This window comes from Bison bison, unplaced genomic scaffold (assembly GCF_000754665.1).
Source record: "Bison bison bison isolate TAMUID 2011002044 unplaced genomic scaffold, Bison_UMD1.0 scf7180017864371, whole genome shotgun sequence".
In the NCBI taxonomy this organism is placed as follows: domain Eukaryota; kingdom Metazoa; phylum Chordata; class Mammalia; order Artiodactyla; family Bovidae; genus Bison; species Bison bison.
In genome coordinates, this window is record NW_011494943.1 from 16,744,640 (window position 1) to 16,770,054 (window position 25,415).

The 25,415-nt window shown below is 46.5% G+C and overlaps 1 protein-coding gene across 2 annotated transcripts in view; it reads right to left on the reverse strand.

Moving 5' to 3' along the window:
• The window catches only part of ITGB3 (integrin, beta 3 (platelet glycoprotein IIIa, antigen CD61)), a 61,934-nt gene that overhangs the window by 24,583 nt on the left and 11,936 nt on the right, over window positions 1-25,415 (reverse strand). For both annotated transcript variants that reach the window (XM_010856468.1, XM_010856469.1), the window contains exons 2-8: window positions 19,265-19,350; window positions 7,611-7,806; window positions 5,952-6,204; window positions 3,878-4,040; window positions 3,090-3,251; window positions 716-811; window positions 215-304 (exon numbers count right to left, since the gene is read on the reverse strand). In XM_010856468.1, the coding sequence (XP_010854770.1) occupies window positions 215-304; window positions 716-811; window positions 3,090-3,251; window positions 3,878-4,040; window positions 5,952-6,136 (696 nt within the window). In that variant the 5' untranslated portion in view covers window positions 6,137-6,204; window positions 7,611-7,806; window positions 19,265-19,350. The remainder of the gene's footprint in view (window positions 1-214; window positions 305-715; window positions 812-3,089; window positions 3,252-3,877; window positions 4,041-5,951; window positions 6,205-7,610; window positions 7,807-19,264; window positions 19,351-25,415) is intronic.

Sequence of the window (25,415 nt, forward strand, 5' to 3'; positions counted from 1 at the left end):
TTCCTATGGCTCCCTCCATCCCCTCCTGAGCCATTTCTGTTGCAGAAGGCTGCGTTCCTCCCAGTGCTGCCTATCACCTAGCCTCTGGAAGAATAAGAAGGCAGTCAAGGCTGCATAGTGGACTAGCTGCCAGGACTCCCAAATCTGAGGCCTCCTGGGTAACGCCAAGTGCAGTGGACGCTTAGCAGGTCCATTCCCAGTGTAAGGCGCTTACCCCATAAGCATCCACAATGAGCTGGAGAACATTGCTGGAATCAGTAGACAGAACCCCCACTGTGGTCCCTGGGATGAGCTCACTATAGTTCTAGAAAAGAAGACAAAGATGTCTATGGATGACTGATAAAGGTGGTGGTCTCCAAAAGTCCTCCCCAAATAGATGGAGGGTCTTGAAATGAAAATTGAGGGAGGGATGGGATATTTTACTTATCACTGCCAGGAATATATCTAGCAGTTTTTCAGCCCTGAGAAAAATTACAGAGAACCTCTCACACCCCTCTTCCCACTAAATTACTCCCCTCCACCACTGCAAACGTCAATACACCCATCCTGCTAGGTTCAAGGTTGGAGGAGAGAGGTTCACCAAAAGTAATCATTGGCTCCCAGGTCTTTGCTGATTGGGGACCATGGCCAAAGGCAGTCTGGGTTGGTTCCCTGAGATAGGTCCACCCATCACAGACCCCACTCCCACTCCAGGAAGCCCCGGAGGTATGGTCACCTGGTAGAGATTGACTACACTTTCAGTCACTGCAAAGATCAAATTGATGTTTTTCTGGGATAGCTTCTCAGTCATCAGCCCCAAGGAAGGATAATCCTGTAAAAAGGGACAATGTGGAGATTAGTTAAGAAGTAAGAATCTGTTCACATACATCCCTGGATTCTAAACCTTAGGACTTGGTTGATTTTGGCCATGGCCCAGACAGTGGTGGGGCTTTAACTTTTTCACCCCATGACAATAAGAAGCAAACACAAACTCAGGCGTGAACTCGGGATAGATGAAGAGATACAGGCTTGTAGTATCAAAACTAAACACCTCTTTCTTCCTACTCAGATTTGAAGCATCCACACCAAGGAGCAGCTTCCTGGACCAGGTACTGCCAGGCCTCGTCATTTTGAAGCTTACTCCTATTTTGTGGCTCCTAACAAATGCCTTGGCTTGGTGCTCACAGTACTCTGCCATGTGATCTCAACCTTCCTTTCCAGTCATCATGCAGCCTCTCTTCCCTTTCACTCACCACTGATCTGGAACCCTGTCTTTCTCCCACCTGAAGTGGACTTCTTTTTGTTAATCCTCCTTCCTTAGGATCCAGCTCAGGTCTCACCTTTTCCAGGAGGCCTTCCTTGACCACCCCAATTCACGATGAGCTTTCTTCTTTTGAATACCTAAAGCCTTTATCAAATGTTTCACCTAGTTAGCATTAATCATGCACCTTCTGTTATTGGTACCATATCTTCTTGACTAAACCAAAAACTCTTTAAGAGCAGGACATTATATAGTCATGTTAACATTCTCCAACCCCAGTAAGGGCATGCCTAGTGTTATGTGTTCAGTCGCTTCAGTTGTGTCTAATTCTTTGCTACCCCATGGACTGTAGCCCACCAGGCTCCCCCATCCATGGAATTCTCCAGGCAAGAATACTGGAGTGGGTTGCCATACTCTCCTCCAAGGGATCTTCCCAATCCAGGGATCGAACCCACGTCTCCTGCGTCTCCTGCATTGCAGGTGGGTTCTTTACTGCTGAGACACTGGGGAAACCCCAAGGCCCTGCATAGACTAGGTGTCAGTCATTATAGACTCACCCCTTGCTTGGTAGTGCTCAAGCTGCATATGGCTGATACCAAAATCTCAAGCCAAAAAGGCAGTGCTGACAACATATCTCTGGAATCCTAGACCTTTCAGGGAGCTCATGAGATTGTGAAACTCAGGTTCCTGCCTTCACACAGGTGTACATTTAAGCCACCTAGATGGAGTAGTTGCTATGTTGTCTTTAAGAAATGAAGAGTTCACATCTCCCCCTATATACTCAGAGTATCAGTATTCTGCAGGTCTGTACATTTCCTTTATGGTTTACTGCAATTTCTCCTGTTTCCATGTAAACTCCTTTCCTTTGTTTTACCTTCTGTGGACATAGAAAACAACTTCTAAGAAGTCTCTTCATACAGAGTAGTGGTTACCAGAGGGGAAGGGGTGGAGGAGGATGAAATGCGTAGAGGATCAATTGTATGGTGACAGATGGAAACTAAATTTGGGGTGGTGAGCATGGTGTAGTGTATGCAGTAGAAAGATACTGATGTACACCGTGAAACATATAATGTTATAAACCAACGTTACCTCAAAAAAAAATAATTAAAAAAAAAAGTCTTTTGGGGACTTCCCTGGTGGTTCAGTGGCTAAGACTCCAGGCTCTCCATGTAGGGGCCCCGAGTTCAATCCCCGCTCAGGGAACTAAGATCCCACATGCTGCAACTAAGAGTTCATATGCCGCAATGAAAATCGAAGATCTAAGTGCTGCAACTAAGACCCAATGCAGCCAAATAAATAAAATATCCTTAAGGGTTTTCCATATTAAAAAATAATAATACAATTTTTTTAGTTTTTAACTTTAAAAAGTCTTCTCATGTATCAGCTAAACTATCCTTTAGCCCTTGTATTCCAGCTAAATGACTCTGAGCCCTTTATCCTTTCCTCACAGGACCGGCTCGCCATGGTTGGCCAGTCTTGGTCTCTTCTTCCTCTGTCTTCTTCCAATAACCACAGAGAGCATGATGGTCCAAGAAGGGGCTAATTTGTACACAATGACAGGATGGCCCTGCTTTCCAGCTGAACATGTAAGAGTCCTCTGGGGCATTCTGGATGCCATGATGCTGCAGCTGGTGCTGGAGGCAGTGAGGGGAGCAGTAACACTGACCCCAGCCAGGACCATCTCTAATGGTTGTGCGGGTTGTACCCTGGATGAAGACAGGCTGCAAAGAGCCCTGTATCCTGCCCAGAGGAAGGCCTGTCATTTTCATATTCACACAAAGACTCTGCCTGAGTTAGGGCAGTCCTGGCCATAGTGAATAGGAACCATAAGTGGAAAAAAGAATCTCACCATGGTGGTGGAGGCAGAATAATGGTTGTCACTGCCCACATGACACTGCCCATCATTGGGCTGGACGATGCCTGCCAGCCTTCCATCCAGCGCTATATGGGTCTTGGCATCAGTGGTAAACACCAGCAAGTGGGAGGCATCATTCCTCCAGCCAATCTTCTCCTGTTTAAAAAAAAAAAAAAGGTGAACGACAGCAACTTTAGCTATGTCACTGGTACAAAACAAAGACCCAAGGAGTTCCCAATCTGAAGGGCTAGACATGGGCTGGAGGATGGCCTCAGTCCCAGTCCTTGGAATACAAGCTGGAGCTTTCCAACTCAGCAGTTTCTGTTCTCTTAGAAAAACAGTCTCAGAGCTCACTAGTTCAAGCAGCTGAAAGACACCTACTTCATCTTCAAATAGAACTTCTTCAATGAGAATCACATGGCCCATCCAGAAACCCACCTGCATCTGCAGAGCTGGGCTGGGCTAGAAGAAATCTTGCCTGAACATCTGCCCACTTTGCTGAGGTTAAGTGAACCCAGCCTGGACTTGGATATACTTCCAGAGAAGGTGGGGAGATGCTCTCCCCAGTAAGCATCTGGGTCCCATAAGAAAAATATCAGCTCTGGCCAGGGAGCAAATACAAGCGGAGGTTGTTTATCAGCAGCAACATGTTGCTCATACTGTACAAAGCTCTGCTTAGTTCCTATCTTGTATTTCACCCAGAAATCCCCACCGTTGAACTACTTCCTCCCCATTTTGATCTGCATCAACCACACCTGGCACTCCACACCCTCCAAACTCACATCACAGACGGTAGCCTGCATGATGGCATCAAAACCACCCTCTGGGGCATCTCGGTTCCGTGACACACTCTGCTTCTTCACCTCCTCATTGAAGCGGGTCACCTGGTCAGTTAGTGTCAGCACATGTTTGTAGCCAAACATGGGCAAACAGGTAGCCTTCATACTAGGGAGGGAAGGAGATGATTTAAACATACATCTGACAGAAAAGATTGCAGAGAGGGGGACTTCCCTGGCAGTCCAGTGCTTCCAATACAGGGAATGCAGGTTCGATCCCTGGTCAGGGAACTAAGGGATCCCACATGCCATGTGGTGTAGCCAGGGATAGGGGTGAAGAAAAGACTGCCTGGGGAGTTGGAGGGAAAAGAGGGAGAGAGATGTGGAAAGTGGTATATCCAGTCCAGTTCTATGAAGCTAGAATTATCCAGAGACTTTAGACACTAAACCCTTCAAATTACCTAGGCATCACATTGAATTAACCTCCAGCTAGCTCAAAGGATAAGAGAGTGAACTGTGGAACCAGACTGTCTTGATTCAAATCCCAGTTCCTTGACTTACTAGTCATGGAACCCTAGGCAAGCTTCTCTATACCTAACCTATAAAAAAAATGGGGACATGATAGCTAGTAAGAGTTGTTGTGAAGCCTTGTTGTTCAGTTGCTCAGTTGTGTCCAGCTCTTTGCAACCCCATGGACTGCAGCACACCAGGCTTCCCTGTCTACCACCAACTCCCAGAGCTTGCTCAAACTCATACCCATTGAGTCAGTGATGCCATCCAACCATCAAATCCCCTGCTGTCCCCTTCTCCTGCCTTCAATCTTTCCCAGCATCATGGTCTTTTCCAATGAGTCAGCTCTTCGCATCAGGTACCAAAGTATTGGAGCTTCAGCATCAGTCCTTCCAATGAATATTCAGGACTGATTTCCTTTAGGATTGACAGGTTTGATCTCCTTGCAGTCCAAAGGACTCAAAAGTCTTCTCCAACACCACAGTTTGAAAGCATCAATTCTTAAGCACTCAGCCTTCTTTATGGACCAACTCTCACATCCATACATGAGTACTGGAAAATCATAGCTTTGATTATACAGATTTTTTTGACTATACGGACCTTTGATGGCAAAGTAATGTCTCTGCTTTTTTATACACTGTCTAGGTTTGTCATAGCTTTTCTTCCAAGGAGCAAGCATCTTTTACTTGTAAGGTTTAAGTGAGTTAACATGGGGAAGGTTCTCAGATCAGAGTGAGGCTTTGGTTGCTATTGCTAACATCTTATACTCAACACTTCTCTAAAGTAACATTAACATAACAATAAGCAAAAGTTTATCAATAACTTTATGTCTCTGAGCTATCAATAAATTGATAGATCTGTGTCAAACAGGACACAGTTTTTTTTTTTTCCTGGGATCCTTACTGGGTAAACTTACAACCCACATAACTCTCAAATCTAAAAAGTAAAGCCGTACCCTGACAGACTTGATAACCATTATTTTAAATTATAGTCCATGAACTTGCATAGTCTCACCACCAATTAAATAAATAAACCGTTTAGTTGTAAGCCAAAGTCTCAAAGTAGGGACACATCTATTTATGCTAGATGGTTCAATAAATATCACTTCCACTCTTTTATATTCCTCTAGGACTTAATTCCTTGCATTTTAACTCTGTAGGGCCCATCTTCTAGATAAGGAGGACAATAACAATGGAATCGATCATTCTGAAATCATAATTCCTCTATTTACTTATCCATAAAGTTCTCTCTCTACATTTGGTCTCATTTCTCTTTTATTCTCTCTGGTCTACTATTTATTTGTGACCTAGACCAGGAAGCTAATGAATTTCCTTTCTAGGTCTCCAAATAGCTTTGTTTATTATTAACAATTTTGGTTTATTATTATCTATTAACACAGTAAGTGGGTTGGCCCGCTTGCCAGACAGGGAGACCTTGGTAAAGAGGAGAAACAATTTGGCCAGAAGGCAGCCAACAAAGCCAACCTGGAGGTAGAAATAAGAAGCAGGACTTGGGCATATCTGGGGCAATGGGAAGAGATGCTATCCTGGCTTCTACAGGAGAGACTTACTCATAGCAAGGGTTTCTGATAGCCTCTGGTGGAGAAATATACATGTATGGTGACACGGGCTTGTCCACAAAGGCCCCGAAGCCAATCCGCAGGTTACTGGTGAGCTTACGCATCTGGGAGGCCAGCTTGGTACCCAGGTTCTGGATGTTCCGCAGGTCATCCTTCATGGAGTAAGACAAGTCCATTAAGTAGTAGATGTCCACAGGGTAATCTTCCACCTGCCGAACTTGGACGGAGAAAATCTTCGAATCATCTGTAAGGCAGAAGGACATTAAGTCTTCTCCTCTTCTTCCTCTAAGACTTAAGCAGATTTGGACATATTTTCTGGGCTGTGCTGTGCTTAGCCACTCAGTGGTGTCTGACTCTTTGCCACCCCGTGGACTGTAGCCTGCCAGGATCCTCTGCCCATGGGATTCTCCAGGCAAGAATACTGGAGTGGGTTGCCGTGTCCTCCTCCAGGGGATCTTCCCAACCCAGAAATCAAACCCAGGTCTCCCACAGGCAGATTCTTTACCATCTAAGCCACCAGGGAAGCCCATGAATACTGGAGTGGGTAGCCTATCCCTTCTCCTGATCTTCCTGACCCAGGAATGGAACCGGAGTCTCCTGCATTGCAGGTGGATTCCTTACTAGCTGAGCTATCAGGGAAGCCTTTGGACATATTTAGGATGAAGCAATTTTTTTTTTTTTTTTTTTTTGCTGTGCCATGTGGCTTATGGGATCTTAGTTCCCTGACCAGGGACTAAACCCAGGCCACCACAATAGAAGTAACAAGTCCTAACCACTGGACCACCAGGGAATTCCCTGAAGTAACTTCTTGAGCAAACCAAACTTGAAAGCCCTGGTTCCTCTTCCTCTCCCCTTGCGATCCTATTACTCTTTCAATCTTTTAACTCTCCTATTTTTAACCTCTTCTTTTCCATCCTAAAAGTCTTCACTGTCTCTAAATCCCCATCTGTCTAATCCCTGGGTGCCAAGGGTTTACCACCCAGGATCACAGAAGTGTTGGCAGTTACTACACTCCAGACTCTGTAAAGGGAGGAACTGTGTTCCACTCTTCTCTGAATCGCACAGTACCCAACACATGCCTTGCACATGAAACGCTCTTTCTTAAATTCTTGATTTAATTGGAAAGTCAATATCAGTGCTTCGAAAAGCCTGTCTCTTAGCCTAATCCTTACCCCTCTGAAGGTCTCCTGCCCCTATTTTCTCTGCCCCTATCCATGGCCTTGCCTCAATCTCACATGGAAAGGGGGCTTATAAACTGCTTCCTCATCTTATATATCATTTGAGCCCCAAGAGAAAGCTATGTACTGGATAAAACAGACATTGAGGAAAACAAGAAACAGGCATTTTTATGGCAATCCACTCCAGTACTCTTGCCTGGAAAATCCCATGGACACAGGAGCCTGGTGGGCTACGTGGGGTCACAAAGAGTGGGACACAACCTAGCAACTAAACATCACAATGTTAGCAGGGTTAACTAACTTTCCCAAGGTCAAATAGCTAATCTATGGAAGAGTCAAGATTCAAACTCCAGTCTTCGGACTCCAGGTCCCCAAGCCTTCCATTTTCTTCCATTCTCCTGCTCACACCTCCCCCGACATCCTTCTCTTCCCACCACAATTTCCTCATGAGCCACGTCCACAGGCTCCCTACCTGGCCGTAGGCGGAGGGCAATCCTCTGGGGACTGACTTGGGTAATCTGGGAGCTGTCTCCAGTGCCCTTGTCACTGAGGGGCCTGGCCTCCAGGATTCTGGCCTCGCTGATAGGGAACTCGATGGACTCCGGGTGGCAGTTATCCTTCAGCAGGTTCTCCTTCAGGTTACAGCGGGGCGAGCCTGGAGGCAGCGCCTATAAGACAGAGGTCCAGGGGCAGGTCAGTGATCAGACCAATGGTGGCTGTCTGCTTCCTGCAGCCTCTGCCGCCTCCCGACCGCCTAGAGCTTACCCAGCACTTTGGAACTAAACCAACATCAGTGAATGTGTGTGGTCCTTCCTAAGACAGTACCTAGGCCTGTTGTACAGAATGGGGAAATTGAGGCATCAGAAAGGTTAGGTGAGTGCCTGTTCTTGGATTGGCAGGTAAGAAGACGGGCAGTACAGTAAGATGCCTACTGGGCAGTTTTTCAAACTGTAAAATGTAACCTACCTGTGGGTTGGAAAAATCAACATAGTAGGTTTCAACCACCCATTAATTAAGTAAAATACAACATAATAGAATGGCTTCCCAGGTGGCTCAGTGGTAAAGAATCTGCCTGCAATACAGGAGTTTGATCACTGGGTCAGGAAGATCCCCTGGAGAATGAAACAGTGACCCACTCCAGCATTCTTGCTGGGGAATCCCATGGATAGAGGAGCCTGGTGGGCTACAGTCCACTGTGTCCCAAAAGAGTCAGAAACAACTCAGCAACTAAACAATAACAACATAACAGAATAGAAAGTATCAAAGTATATAAGTAGCAAAAGTAAATATTATTTTGTGAAAGGTTTATATATTGGGAAGTGGGGTATAAATTGTATAATAAATATGGTATACATATACTGTGGAATATTACTCAGACATAAAAAGAAACAAAATTGGGTCATTTGTAGGGATATGGATGGACCTAGAGCCTGTCACACAGAGTGAAGTAAGAGAAAAACAAATATCATATATCAATGCATATATGTAGAATCTAGAAAGATGGTCCAGATGAACCAATTTCCAGGGCAGGAATAGAGATGCAAACATAGAGAACAGACACGCTGACACAGTTGGGGGAGCAGAGGGTGGGACAAATTGGGAGAGTAGGATTGACATATACACTACCATGTGTAAAACAGATAGCTAGTAGGAACCCATTAAGCACAGGAAGCTCAACTCAGCACTCTGCAGTGAGGGGTGGGTGGGAGGGTAGGCCAAGAGAGAAGGGATATATGTGTACATATAACTGATTCACTTCGTTGTGCAGCAAAAACTAGCACAACATTGTAAAGCAATTATACTCCAATAAAAAAGAAAGGAAGGAAGACGATGTACTTTCTGTGAGTCAGGGTCCAAACAGTTTGGAAGCCGCTGTGTTAAGACACTGCTGGGGTGTGAGACCCATGAGAGCAGGGATTATGTGTGTCTCCTTTCCCCTCTATTTCCAGCATCCAATCTGAGGCTGGCCACCCAGGTGATAGGGGAGGATACAGGGAGAGAACAGAGCGTAGGAGCTAAGAGCACAGATGGGCTGAGACCACAGCTCAGCATTGCCTCTTACTAGCTAGTCACCAGGGCAAGTAACCTAAACTCTCCAGGCCTTGCTTCGTCGTATTCACAAGGGTGTTCTACAGGACAATATAAGGCAGTACCTGTAAAACACAGGGTACGGCGCCTGCCATAGGGTAAGTGCGCGATAAGTGTTAGCTATTATTGTAAGACGTTCTATAAACAGTTCCTGGATAAGTTAACTATGAATAAACTTCACAAGGGAGAAGGCAATGGCACCCCACTCCAGTACTCTTGCCTGGAAAATCCCATGGACGGAAAAGCCTGGTAGGCCGCAGTCCATGGGGTCTCGACGAGTCGGACACAACTGAGCGACTTCACTTTCACTTTTCACTTTCATGCATTGGAGAAGGGAATGGCGACCCATTCCAGTGTTCTTGCCTGGAGAATCCCAGGGACGGGGGAGCCTGCTGGGCTGCCGTCTATGGGGTCGCACAGAGTCGGACACGACTGAAGCGACTTAGCAGCAGCAGCAGCACACTTCACAAGCTTGGGAAAATCCCATGATGTCAGGCCACTAACCAGAGCCTGTTCTATCACTTTCAGCTTCCTCCCTCATGCTGACCAAAGGGCAGGCTGAGCACCCTTCCAAACACCCTGGAATGTGCCCCACCACCCTCTGGAGCTTTTGTGTATGTTTCCACCCAAGCACTGAACAGGGGGACACGCTGTGTCGGAACAGACACTAGAAATCAGTAAATGGGTTTGATCCTAGGTCTGCCACTAACCAGCCATGTGACCTCAGATAAGTCATTTCACTCCACTGAGCCTCAGTTTCCTCTCCCATTCACCCTTGTCAGAGGGCTTAGATGACATGATGCTTTCAGTCTCTTCCTCCTCTGACATTCAGCAAACCTAGCCAGCACTGTGTGTACACAAGCCCACGAGGGCTTCTTGCCAGCCTTGTGGGGGGACTGCCTGGAAAGCTAGAAGACCTCTCCTGAGACCTATTTCACAACATCTAGGCCTTCAGTCCAACAATCCCCCACACCCCCAGCCACCCCGTCTCACAGCCACTTTCAGAAGGCAGCTGAATAACCCTACCAACATTCCAGAACAACTCGTGTTAACATTTACGGAGTACATACTGCATGTCATTAACCTCTTAAAATGAGTGAAACCTGATTTCTTTCACACGGAACCAAGACACCACCAAGCTCACCCTCAGCCTCCACCTCTAGGGCTGAGGCCCTTGTCCCGAGGCTGTCCGGGGCTGGGTGCACACTCATGAGTGGAGAGACGTCCTCTGAGCCAGACCGTGGTCTCTGCAGAAGAAACAGTGGCCTTGCTTTTCAACGGTCTTCACTGTGCATTTGAAAGTGACAACCACACAACACAAACTCTTTGACCTGTAACTTTCCTAGTGGCACAGACAGTAAAGAATCTGCCAGCAATGCGGGAGACCTGGGTTCAATCCCTGGGACAGGAAGATCCCCTAGAGAAGGAAATGGCAACCCACTCCAGGATTCTTGCCTGGAGAATCCCATGGACAGCCAGGCTACAGTCCATGGGGTTGCAAAGAGTGGGACATGACTGAATGACTAGCACACACACACACACACACTGCGTGTCAGGCACTGGAAGAAGCGCTGAACGTGGAATATTGCAGTCCTTCTGATTACAGTTCTAAATGCTGGAACTATTGCTTTTTTACAAATTACAAACATGAGGCTTGGAGGTTTCACAACTGAGGAACCCAATCTTAACAAGTAAGAAATCAAAGGTTTGGAGAAAATAGGTAATTTTTCCAGAGTTGCAGAGCTCAGAAGAGGCAGAGGTGAGATGCTGATTAGATGGCCTGAGTGTGATTAACCTGATAAAATGGTAAGTTGTATTACATCCCATGCAGAGTGGGAATCAAGGCAGAGAATCAGGACTGTGGAAGAGAGTGTCCTGGGAAGAGCCACACTTGAGAATGCTGCGATTAGGGAACAGAATGCTAGATGGGGATATGGGAGGTGTGGGATGGATAGGTAATATCCTGTCTTCCCGGCCCTTCAGGGGACTGGAAGCCATGTTTCCAGGAGAGAGACTGAACCACAAGGAGCCATCCATATTCAGAAAATCCTGAATCTGTAGCCTAACACCTCTCCTGATGCTTGAAGTCCTTCCCCCTCTCCTGCCTGAGGAGGCCTTACAAATAGCTGTGAAAAGAAGAGAAGTGAAAAGCAAAGGAGAAAAGGAAAGATATACCCATTTGAATGCAGAGTTCCAAAGAATAGCAAGGAGAGATAAGAAAGCCTTCCGCAGCGATCAATGCAAAGAAATAGAGGAAAACAACAGAATGCGAAAGACTAGAGATCTCTTCCAGATAATTAGAGATACCAAGGGAACATTTCATGCAAACATGAGCTCAATAAAGGGCAGAAATGGTAGGGACCTAACAGAAGCAGAAGATATTAAGAAGATGTGGCAAGAATACACAGAATAACTGTACAAAAAAGATCTTCACAACACAGATATTCACGATGGTGTGATCACTCACCTAGAGCCAGACATCCTGGAATGTGAAGTCAAGTGGGCCTTAGGAAGCATCACTACAAACAAAGCTAGTGGAGGTGATGGAATTCCAGTGGAGCTATTTCAAATCTTGAAAGATGATGCTGTGAAAGTGCTGCACTCAATATGCCAGCAAATTTGGAAAACTCAGCAGTGGCCACAGAACCGGAAAAGGTCAGTTTTCATTCCAATCCCAAAGAAAGGCAATGCCAAAGAATGCTCAAACTGCTGCACAATTGCACTCATCTCACACGCTAGTAAAGTAATGCTCAAAATTCTCCAAGCCAGGCTTCAGTAACACGTGAACCTTGAACTTCCAGACGTTCAAGCTGGTTTTAGAAAAGGCAGAGGAACCAGAGATCAAATTGCCAACATCCACTGGATCATCAAAAAAGCAAGAGAGTTCCAGAAAAACATCTATTTCTGCTTTATTGATTATGCCAAAGCCTTTCACTGCGTGGATCACAACAAACTGGAAAATTCTGAAAGAGATGGGAATACCAGACCACCTTACCTGCCTCCTGAGAAATCTGTATGCAGGTCAAGAAGCAACAGTTAGAACTGGACATGGAACAACAGACTGTTTCCAAATTGGGAAAGGAGCACATCAAGGCTGTATATTGTCACCCTGTTTATTTAACTTATATGCAGAGTACATCATGAGAAATGCTGGGCTGGAGGAAGTACAAGCTGGAATCAACATTTCAGGGAGAAATATCAATAACCTCAGATACGCAGATGACACCACCCTTATGGCAGAAAGTGAAGAAGAATTAAAATGCCTCTTGATGAAAGTGAAAGAGGAGAGTGAAAAAGTTGGCTTAAAGCTCAACATTCAGAAAACTAAGATCATGGCATCTGGTCCCATCACTTCATGGCAAATAGATGGGGAAACAGTGGAAACAGTGGCTGACTTTATTTTGGGGGGGCTCCAAAATCACTGCAGATGGTGACTGTAGCCATGAGATTAAAAGATGCTTACTCCTTGGAAGGAAAGTTATGACCAACCTAGACAACATATTAAAAAACAGAGACACTACTTTGTCCACAAAGGTCCATCTAGTCAAGGCTTTGGTTTTTCCAGTAGTCATGTATGGATGTGAGAATTGGACTATAAAGAAAGCTGAGCGCTGAAGAATTGATGCTTCTGAACTGTGATGTTGGAGAAGACTCTTGATAGTCCCTTGGACTGCAAGGAGATCCAACCAGTCCATCCTAAAGGAAATCAGTCCTGGGTATTCACTGGAAGGACTGATGTTGAAGCTGAAACTCCAAGACTTTGGCCACCTGATGCGGAGAGCTGACTCATTTGAAAAGACCCTGATGCTGGGAGGGATTGGGGGCAGGAGGAGAAGGGGACGACAGAGGATGAGATGGTCGGATCGCATCATCAACTCAATGGACATGAGTTTGGGTAAACTCTGGGAGCTGGTGATGGACAGGGAGGCCTGGTGTGCTGCAGTTCATGGGGTCACAAAGAGTCAGACATGACTGAGCAACTGAACTGAACTGAACTCTCCTGCCCAGCCTTCCTCTAATAGGCAGAAGGGCTTCCCCGCATGGATGGGACCATGAACAACACCAACAGTCCTATAGACTGAATTTCTGCATCCCCCCAGAATTCATACACTAAACCCTTACCACCAACATGATGGTATTAGGAGGTGGGGGCTTGGGAGATGATAGATCATGAGGGCGAGCCCTCATGAAAGGTATTGTGCCCTTATAAAAGAGGCCCCAGAGTGCTCCCTGGAGGACTTCCCAGGCAGTCCAGTGGTTAAGACTCCACCTTCCAAAGCAGGGGGATGCAGGTTTGATCCCTGTTCAGGAAACTAAGATCTCACATGCTGAGAGGTAAGGCCAAAAATTGAAGGAAAAAAAAAAAAGAGTTCCCTGTCCCCTTTTGCCATTTGAGGACATAGTGAGGAGATGCTGAATTTGCTGATACCTCAATCTTAGACTTTCTAGCCTCCAAAATAGTCAGAAATAAATGTTCATTGTTAAGCCACTGTGGCTATGGCATTTTTGTTACAGCAGCCTGAACAGACTAAGACAAAGGGCACATGCACCAACCTAGCCCAGGCAAAACACGGAAAGAGCTTCCTTCTTACTCAGTTTCACAGGTAAGAGAAACGGCATCAGCAATGGGAAACAGCGCACGAGACTTAACCTTCCTGGTTAAGATCCTAACAGGACATCACAGCTCCTCCAAGTCTCAGAGAGATGAAAGTCCTGCCCTACTCCCCTAGCTCAGCCGGGGACAGAACGGCAGAGAGGAGAACTCATGAGCATTTAGCGTTTTTGTGTTCTAATTCTTCCTGCTCCTGCCTGTCTCTCCCAAACCTTCTCTCTCAGGAAGCAGTCTCTTTCTTGCTCACAAAACTCCCTACTGTACCTCTGATTCCAGCTGCCCACAAAGCCCCAGGCAGAAAACCTTCCAAAAAAGGCAATGACTGGATGGACCAAGATGCCCTGTTGCTGATCCTTTCCAGGAGTAAGACAGATGCTGAAAGAGAGAGGGGGAAGGGAGAGCCCAGGAAACGACGAGAAGAGCAAGGCTGTCGGGTATCTTCAAGCTGCATGGTAAAGGGAGAGAATGTTTTGGAGGGGCTTTCCTGACCCCCATTTTCTAACAAGGCAGTGTTTAGTAGAGGAAAGTTTGAAGTACTAAGCCTTGCTGACAGTGCTTTTGGTTTGTTATGAATTTCCTTAGAAATCTAAACACTAAGAAACAAAAACTGTCTCCTCCCCTCCCTCCGTGGTCGCTGACAGCAGAGGTCAGGAACCTAACAGGGCTGCTCCTTGGCCACCCTCTCCCTGAGAGCTTGCTGTCCCAGAAGCATACCAAGGCAGTGACCTCAACACAATTGGGCTCCATTCCCTGTCCTAAAAACCCAGGCTGAGCAGGTAGAAGGAATGTGTGCAGGTGACTCAGAGAGAAAGCTGGAAGGAGGCGGAGAGAAGTGGTCAAGTTCCAGTGCCTAGTGAAACCAGATGTTACACAAAAAGGGCAAAAATAACCCAGACCCAGGGAAAGGGTTGGAGCACAGAGGTGGGAGGCTCCAGCCCACGTTCTGTATGAGCTGAATTCCCACCCTCTCCTGGGAGAATGACACATGCTGTTAGTCCCATTCTCCATTAATCCCATTTTAGAAACTGGGGAAGCACAGTGCGAATAGCTGTCATTATTCTACTTATTTCACAGGGCTGGTCAGGGGATAAAATAAAACTGTGAACAGGAAACACTTTCAAGATGTAAAAATCTCAATGTAAGTACTATATACTCAAGTCCTTTTGATCGGATATAAACAAGGGCTTTCCAGGTGGTGCTAGTGGTAAAGAACCGGCCTGCCAATGCAGGAGATGGAAGAGACTCGAGTTCAATCCATGGGTCAGGAAGATCCCCTAGAGGAGGGCACGGCAACCAACTTCAGTATTCTTGCCTGGAGAATCCCTTGGACTGAAGAGCCTAGCAGGCTACAGTCCATAGGTTTGCACAGTTCAGTTCAGTTCAGTCACTCAGTCATGTCCGATTCTTTGTGACCCCATGGACTGCAGCACATCTGGCTTCCCTGTCCATCACCAACTCCCGAAGCTTGCTCAAACTCATGTCCATCGAGTCGGTGATACCATACAACCATGTCATCCTCTGTTGTCCCCTTCTCTCCCTGACTTCAATTTTTCCCAGCATCAGGGTCTTTTCCAATAAATCAGTTCTTCCCATCAGGTGGCCAAAATGTTGGAGCTTCAGCTTCAGCATCAGTCCACAGAGTTGGGTACAACTAACACACAGAAACAATAAATTCAAATAGGTAACTCTTTTCTACTGTTGCCATTTTAACCACTATTTTTTTTAATATTTATTGATTTGGCTGTGTGGGGTCAGAGTTGCAGCAAATGGGATCTCCAAACTTCTTTGCGTCATGTGAGACCTACAGTTGCAGCATGTGGGATCTAGTTTCCTGACCAAGGATCAAACCCGGGCCCCCTGCATTGGGAGCGTGTTATCTTAGCCACTAGACCACCGGGAAAATCCCCACTACTACTATTACTGCATACTTTTTTCTTGGAGGGCAAGGAACAATATATCATGTGACTTTCTCCTCTCCCAGAGAGCTAACTGCTGCTGCTGCTGCTAAGTCGCTTCAGTCATCTCCGACTCTGTGCAACCCCATAGACGGCAGCCCACCAGGCTCCCCCGTCCCTGGGATTCTCCAGGCAAGATACTGAGTGGGTTGCCATTTCCTTCTCCAATCCATGAAAGTGAAAAGTCAAAGTGAAGTCGCTCAGTCGTGTCCAACTCTTAGCAACCTCATGGACTGCAGCCTACCAGGCTCCTCCGTCCATGGGATTTTCCAGGCAAGAGTACTGGAGTGGGGTGCCATTGCCTTCTCTGAGAGAGCTAACAAATGCCTCCAAATAAATTAACAATAACTAACAATAATGAATTGTTCTCTTGATTGACATCTGATGAGGACAAGAAATTGAACATACAGAGAGAGCTTTGGAGAGAACAGAAAGAAGGAGCGGAAAAGGAAAGCATTTTAGTTTATTGTTATTGATATTCAATAACAACCCATTCTAATGCAACAGGTTCAGGGTCCACCCTGGACATCCTTATATTTAACAAGCACCCAAGGTGATTCTTACCAGCAGGCAAGTTTGGAAGGTTCTAATTCCCTACGTGATGCCACCGAGGCCAAGACCACAAGCTGAATCTCAGTGTGAGGCCAACTTCTCTGCTAGATTCACAGTCCAGAGACAGCACACCACCCCGACCCATATCAGCATCCAGCCCCCCCAAGAACACACCCTATGCAGATGGACCGAAAAGTCTGCACTCATCCACGTTGGCTATGTTTTCCTAAAACCCAGCCAAGTTCTTGCTATCCACACCCAGAGCTGCTGTCCGGCAGGACCAGGGAAAGCTCAGCCCAACCAGTTGTTTTTGCAGGCACTGCCAACCCTGCCTGTAACAGCCAAGGTAGGAGAAGCAGAAGCCGAAGGTTTTCCAGGGTCGATTATTCAACAAATCACAGGCAAAATGGCCCAGATGGTTCATTTTGGTTTTTAAAATCAACAGCCAAGACACTTTCAGCAGTTACACTTGGTCAGTGCAGGGGAAGCCCTCAGGGAAAAAAATAAAGATGGCAGTCATGTTCAAGTTACAGGCCGGGATTCCATTCTCCCTGGTTGACAAACGTTGCCCCATGCTGGCCGCCTCTGCTATCCCTCCTCCCCGCCTCCCTCCTCGAGAGATAGTCGTAGTCATTCACTAAGCCCTTGGCCTCCACACCACACCCCACCCCCAGCTTTCCCAGGATGCTGATGAAGGACAAAAGGGTGCTTCACCAACTTCCTGTCTCCGCCTTCCACTCCCTAGGCCCTGTCTCCATTGATTCAATCCGGAGCAATAAATCTGACTTTGTCACTCAAAACAAACAAACAAACGCTTTCCTGTTTAAATTCCATCCTCCCAGAAAATATCTTTTTGGACCATCTACCTCCTCTCATCAGATTTCTTTGGTCCCAGAAATACACCCCAAGAGGAATAGTGGAAAAGAATCCACCTGCCAATGCAGGAGACACAAGAGACACAGGTTCGATCCCTGGGTCGGGAAGATCACCTGGAATAAGAAATGGCAACCCACTCCAGTATCCTTGCCTGGAAAATCCCATGGACAGAGAAGCCTGGCGGGCTACAGTCCATAGGATCACAAAGAATCAGACATGACTGGGCACGCATGCACTCACACACACACACACCTCTTCTCTTTAATTCCACACCCCCATCCCTAGGCTTTGCATTAAGCTTTGATCCTATCCTCTACCTTTCTTTCCCTCTTTCTTTCCTCCTCCCACCTCAGATTGGACAAAATTCACCATGGCCATCATTAAATATTCTACATTTTTCTCTAAAATCTGGTCACATAACCTAAGGGCTTTGTCTCGTGGGAGCTCACCGTATCTATTACCTGGTTTGTCCCTATGCCAATCAAGAGAGGTGACAGACATTCCAAGAATGGTTTTCTTTTCCCCCAGATTCCTCTGAACCACAGTTTCTCCCTTTTGTCTTGCTTTGGGTTGCAAAGGGGGGAAGGCAGAGGGAGGAGCATCCTTTGAGGATCCTAGGGCTTCTCCCCTGACTGCCCTTCTGCTCCAGCCAGCTAAACACCCTCCAATTCAGCACCCTTCCCATCCGGCTCTCCCTTCTTCGAGGATTTAGCCGCATAATTCCAATTTCCTTGTAAAAGAAGCTTAATAATATGATGATGATCAAGGGAAGGAGGATATGGCAAATAAGAAGGGAGAGGCCACATCACACTTGAGGAGCAGTTCAGCCCAGAGGGGTGGAGAACCCTCGGGGGTGGAGGGGAAGGACTCACTCAACGTCCCACCCCCAACTCCTGGCCTCAGGGAACGTTTCTTTTGCTAAATGAAGTCAGTGTGGCCCAGATGTTGGGCAGCTGCCTCTGGAAGCCGTTCTCGTGCTGAACTGCACAGAGGCCAAGGCATTGCATTGGGCTGGCCTCGGCCATCCCGGCCTCCCTCTCGTTGATAAACACGGCCTCGCAGCTCCCGCTCCCCCTCCCCTCACCAGCCTGCCAGGGAGGTTGCCTTTTTAGGAAACTCAGCAGATGGGGGAGAGGAGCCAGACAAAGAGAACCAGGGCTCGGTTCAGAGCACTTCACAGAGCCACAGAGTGCGGGGACAGGCTGTCCTGACAGAGGGCACCTCAGGCGGCTGACACCCACCCAGGCCAGGAGTTCAGGTAACCACCTGCAGGGGACGAGGCCCATGACTCAGCCTCACACTCTGTAATCACTGGACCCTCTCCAGCCACACACACGCCCAGCCTTGCCAGCTCCAAATTCCCATCCTAGCCACAAACACAGCCATCCCCTCAGACACACTCATTCCCCAGGGCCCCAGACACAACAAATCCACTGCCTAGACACAGCTAACCCTTTCCTGTCACCCTCCCGGCCTCACCAAATTGGCTCAGCTCCTTCCCTCATGAACACCTTCCCAAGAGAAGGAAGGAAGGAGAGAAAGAGAGAGGAGACAGTAAAGCCACGGGGCCCAATTGTCAGACAAGAAAGGGAGAGAAAAGGCCCTGACTAAACAACCCCACATGCAAGTGCAAGATCCGTCTGTCATTTGCCTTTTAAAAATTCTGGAATGTTCATAAGCCAGCATCCACTCTGTACCTATAACCCCCTTGTGCCTCCCTTTTTGTGACCTGAGGCCCGGCCTCCCAGGGGTGTTACACCCCAACAAAAACAAGCAAAGTGGTAAAACGGCCACAGGGGAGGCCAAGAGGTCCAGCCTACTTGCCTAAGGCCAGGGCCATGCAAGACACTCTGAACGGCATTCCCAGCGATAGCGCATGACAGCTCCCTTCAACATCCATCCATGGGAAGGCTTCTCCCTAGTGTTGCTCAGAAGGGACAAGGGCTCTTATACTTAGGAAGGAGGAGATAGCCCCAAGGGTCTGTTTCTACACAAAGGCAGCTAAGTCTGAGAAAGAAATAAAGTCAGATATCTGCTCCTTACCTCATCTGAGCACCAGGCACATGTGGGACTCACAGCCAGACATTGCTGGCAGGAGCTCACACCTCGTGTGGCACAGATGTTGGGCCCTGCAACAGAAAGACAGAGGTTTTAGCATCCAATTTTGCTTGACACAGTAACTGGCCTGCCTTAGCCTTGCCCACCTTTCCCAAATGCCCAAGTTTACAGCTCTCAGATGCACACAAATACACCTTCACCAGCCCATAGACACTTACCCAACATAGTTTGGGGAAAAAGAAGGAGAATGAGGAAAGTCAAAAGAAACTCATCACTGCTCTTAACTGATGACGCTACAGTGATGGCAAGTGATAGAGCAAGTGTCAGATCATAACTGATGGAAAGGCTTTCATTGGGACTTCCCTGGTGGTTCAGTGGTTAAGAATCTGCCTTCCAATGCAGAAGGTAATGGGTTTGATCCCTGGTAAGGGAACTAAGATCTCATATGCCACAGGGCAACTAAGCCCACACACCACAACTACTGAGCCCAAGCCCTCTAGAGCCTGCATACCGCAACTAGAGGGAAGCCAGCACACCACAACGAAAGATCTCATGGTGCCACAGTTAAGACTGGATGCAGCCAAATAAATAAATATTAAAACACACACACACACAAAATTAGATTTAATAAAGGCCTTAACAACTGATTTAACACCTACATTGTACAAATAAAAATCTGAGGTCCAGAGCCATGGTAATTACTTTAATGATTTATTCATAGCCACTACACAGGGAATTCAGAGCCTGGATGAACTAATATTAACACACAGCCTAAATATGGGGGTAGGGGGTGACAGCCACGGCAGTGTCCAACTGGACCATGAGGGGAAAGCAAATCTTCTGAAATCTTCTCAAGCTTCCCAATACATATATCTTGGGAGGCAAGCATAGAATGCTTTAGGGAGAACTAAAGAAATACTAGAAAAAGTTGACTAGAAAAAGCTGGAAGAACATGGAATTTTGGAATTAGAAAGCCTGTATTTGAATTCTGAATGCTTTGCTAACTAGACATGTCATGACCTCAGTCAACCTGGTGAACCTCCACAAAGCTGCTAATATCTATCTCACAGGATTTGCACAAGGAATTCACTGAAGTAAAGGAGAAGCATTGGGTACACTAAAAAATGTCATTCAAAATGACACTGTTAAGGTTAAATCTCCTTGCTCAGGACTATTGACATAGAAAGTAGAAGAGATGGGTCGAAACTTTCTGGAACACCAGAAGAGAACCTAACATTCCTTTTTTGAAGAAATCTCTGATTTTAATCATAGAGACCTTGACTTTTTGTCACTACATTTGCAGTGTCTAGAAAGCCGTAGATGCTCAATAAATCGCTGCCGCTGCTGCTACTGCAACTAAGTCGCTTCAGTCATGTCCAACTCTGTGCGACCCCAGAGACGGCAGCCCACCAGGCTCCCCCGGCCCTGGGATTCTCCAGGCAAGAATACTGGAGTGGGTTGCCATTTCCTTCTCCAATGCATGAAAGTGAAAAGTGAAAGTGAAGTCGCTCAGTCATGTCTGACTCTCAGCGACCCCATGGACTGCAGCTCACCAGGCTTCTCCATCCATGGGATTTTCCAGGCAAGAGTACTGGAGTGGGGTGCCATTGCCTTCTCTGCAATAAATCGCTACTGAATTCCAATAACATGGAAGGGTAAAGACCCCTCAAGTCTGATTATATCAGAATTCTGAGAACTGGTTTCAAATTACCTCAGTTCAATTGAAGACTGTGAACAGTCTTCAAACTGTCAAAGGCTGCAGAAAAAGTTGAGGGAGGAACAGAGACAACCAGAGGGATAAAAAGCATTCCATAAGAAGTCCAGCCAGGAAGTAAACCACAGACATTCACCATCCTCCGTGTTCCCCACAGCTTAGCCTTCCTGGCCTCAGTCAGGTAAACCTTCTCTTCCTCCAGGGCTCCCAGGAAGGCCTTTTCCAGTACAGTCAACTCCCCACATCCATGGGTTCCACATCCGCAGATTTAAACAACCAAGCGTCAAAATATATACAGAAAAAAAAAATTCCAGAAAGTGCCAACAAGCAAAACTTGAATTTGCCATGTGGCAGCAACTATTTATCTACATTGGATTTACAATTATTTACATAGCATTCACATTGTAAGGAACGTAGGATGATTTACAGAATACAAGAGTATGTGTGTTATACGCCAACACTAAACTATTTTTATAAGGGATTTAAGCATCCTCAGATTTTGGTGGTCAAGGGAGCCTGGAATAAATCCCCTGCAGATCCCAAGGAACAATTGTGCAAAGAATAGAATGAGGGAGACTTCCTTCCTGTGCATGCGTGCTAAATCGCTTCAGTCATGTCTGACTCTGTGTGACCCCATGGACTGTAGCCCTCCAGGCTCCTATGTCCATGGGATTCTCCAGGCAAGAATACTGGAGTGGGTTGCCATGCCCTCCTGATTCCTGACCCAGGGATCAAACCCAAATCTCTTATGTCTCCTGCATTGGCAAGTGGGTTCTTTACCACTAGCGCCATCTGGGAAGCCCAGACCCCTTCCTGATATGACTCAATTATCCTGACAATTCCTTTATCCAATTTTCTGAATTGGTCCCTTGTCCTTAGTTGGTAAGACCAGCAAATATATTTGAGGGGAAATTATCCTCATCATTGGGATGTTTCCCCAGTGTCCCTTGAACTTCTTACAGAGCTGGGTATCTCAGGTCACTTTATAATACTATGACTGAACTCCCTTTCAACATCTGGGGGGCAGGGGGGACAGAAAATGTGCACGTATACACGTACACACATACACACGATATTGTTAAAAGAAATTATCCAAAATGTGGAACTAGGCAAAGGGAGTACTGGGTGACTTTTCAAGGTAATGCAAGGGGTTGACCAGTAGCCTCACCATGCTAAGGGGTTATATAATTTCAGGGGTGTGTATCTTTGTTTGACCTCTATTGATTAGGATATCTTATAGTCCTATAAGAGTAGAGGTTGGCCTGTAGAAAATAAACAACAATGGATATAATTCTTGAAGAGAATGATGTATATGATTCTTATCCAACAGCAATGCAAATGACTTCTGTCTAGTAGCAAAGATAACCACCAGAGGTTAAGGTTTATTGCTTTGTTGAACATTAACCAATCTTGAATCTATTGGGCAACTGATTTCAGCATTCCATTGACTGACTGACTGTAACTCCCTTTCTTGAATTCTCTTTTAAACTAGTCAACATCTTACTGGTTCTCTCATTAAGTTGAATGAAATCTTTGACAGGTGTTCATTTTATTGGACTTCCCTGGTGGCTCAGATAGTAAAAAAATCTGCCTGCAATGTGGGAGACCTGGATTCTATCCCTGGTCAGGAAGATCCCCTGGAGAAGGGGTAACCCACTCCAGTATTCTTGTTTGGAGAATTCCATGGAGAGAGGAACCTGGTGGGCTACAGTCCATGGGGTCACAAAGAATCAGATACAACTGAGCAGCTTTCACTTTCACTTCATTTTATAGTTGCACGCGAATCATACTTTTAACTCTAAAAATTACACTGCAACAGTATCCAGCTCGGGACAGAGTGACCTAACAGAAGCAGTACACATACAATCAGTACATTGTGGTTCTGAGTCACCCACTAATAATATAGTCTTGGATGAGTCATTTAATGGGGCTTCGTAGGTGTCTCACTGGTAAAAGAATCCACCTGCCAATGCAGAAGACACAGGAAAAGTGGGTTTCATCCCTGGGTCAGGTAGATCTCGTGGAGTAGGAAATGGCAACCCACTCCAGTATCTTTGCTTGGAGAATCACGTGGACAGAGCCTGGCGGGCTACAGTCCATGGGGTCACAAAGAGTCGGACATGACTGAGCGCACACACATACAAACAGAGCAAATTGCCAAGTACTGGACTAGGTCAGTTTTGTTTTGTTTTTTAAGCAACTGAGCTCATTTCTCCAAATTATGCCTAGAATTCTGATACAAAACACACAAATGCGTTGATACAGTGCCTTGGACAATTGAAATTTTCATTGTTCTCTGAAAAACACTAGATTATATGTGGAATCTTTGAAGCGCCTCCTGGAAGCCCCACGTTTCCTCAGAGCCCTGGGTCTGTCTAACTTCAAAGGCCTTTCTCAACTTGAAAATTCTGCAAGTCACATGCCACTGTAAGCTCATGAGTAACCTCTATGACTCCAGCCTCTGACTGACTACAGCCTAAGTGTGTGATACAAAGGCTGCAAGGTGGAAATTACAGCAGTAGTTCCAGGTCTGGCCCTAAGGCATCAAGGCCATCTCTGAGTTGGGACAGCCTTCAGCCATGTACTGCCTCTAATGGGAGAAAAGCAGCCAGTCTTCCCAGAGCTGCCAGAGTCAGAATGACAGAGTGTTCAGAACCCACAATGCATCCAGGAGACCTCTCCCTGCCAAGGCTGCCTGGCCTTCTCTTAGCTCTCTTCTCAGCCAGATGTGAACTCCTTACTGCCTTATTGGAAGAGTTCTGAGAAAAACATAGCCTGCATTATTTTAGGCATCCCTTTTTGAAGTTTTCATGAGAACCAGCATCCAGGGGAGTAATTCTGGACATAAGCACCACGGATTTCCAGTAGGGAGATGAGGGACAAGATAGAAGAGAGAAGAGGACCAACCAAGGGAGTTGTGCATGCCGTCAAATTATTTTTTGAAAACTTTTCCCGGTCTATCCATTTAGCCCTCCATTCATTCCCAAATTAGCATTTCCCATGAATCCTTGACTTGTTGCCACAAAAGAACGCCTTACCAGATGTGAAATAAACAACAGCAGGCCCCTCCCAGTGAACGGGCGGTCCCTGACCCCAGAGAATGAGATGAGCTGCCAGGGGTAGTTCCTTAGGAAGTTATGCCTGGGGAGTCATGGTTACCCAGTTCCCCTTACCCATCCTCTGTGTAATGAATCACAGGTTGATTTCATGAGAGCAATGATTCCCCCTTCTCCCCAGAATGCCCCCCACCAAGACCTGCCACCAAGGGCAGGTTCCCTGGAACGCAGTGGCTGAAAGCAACTGACTCATCAGAAGTCCTGCGCCTGACTGTGCTGATTCAGTGAGCTGCTGCTTTGAGGCCACCCCTCCCCTGCAAACATGTGGAAGGAGTTTAGGCCTGTTTCCAGTCATTCATAAGGCCTCTTTTCTTACTCAGTCTCAGAGGGCCAGGTTCAGCCCTTGCTGGAGAATGAGGGACCTTCATTAGAACTTTGTCCCTGAAATGAATTAACAACTCCCACCACCCATTTCTTCAGACAGCTTAGCTAGAGCAAGGCAACAAGGTCAGGTTGGTCCCATTCCTCCCAGGGTAGTTATAAGTGAAACAACCCCTGTCACACTCTGAGCACAGCAGCTGGCAAAAACAGAAGCACCCTATAGAGGCTGTTGCTGCTATGGTTGCCATTTCTTTGTTTATTTTGTGTTGGTGTATAGCTGATTAATAATGTTGTGATAGTTTCAGGTGGATAGCAAAGGAATTCCGTCATACATATGCATGTATCCATTCTCCCCCAAACTCTCCTCCCATCCAGGCTGCCACATAACACTGAGCAGAGTTCCCTGTGCTATGCAGCAGGTTCTCATTGGTTATCTATCTGACGCTATTGTTTTTGTTGTTGATGTTTTTATCCTGAGTCCCAAGCAGTAGAAAGCAGGTGATCAAAAATCCAGTCTAGAAGGGATGGTCAAGAAAAGAACGCCAATTAGAAAAGATAGATGAGATTAGCCAAGAATGTTGCCTGGAAAGTAGAAGTAGAAGGCTGTGGTTTGACACATCAGATCAATTCACAGAACCAGAAGAGAGACAAAGAGTGGGAAAAATAGAGGGAAAAAAAGAGGAACAAGGAAGGGAGTTGGAACCAGTGGAAGTTATTAATGCGTCAATGAGAGCTATTTCAGGGATATGTTGTCCAATGAGACAGGATGTCAGCATTCAGGAACAGGCCACCCTCGTGAGCCCTCTGAGAGGGCTCAAAGGGAGGGGTGTTCAGTGGGAAGAAAGGATGATCCACACTGCTAACACTACAGATGTCTCTCCTACTGTCTGCCAGGGAAGCGTTCCGGCCCTGCCAGTGACCTTTGACTGGTGATTTCCTAAACAGGTTCACGGGGACACTGGGTGACTCAGGAGGTGCCTGACCT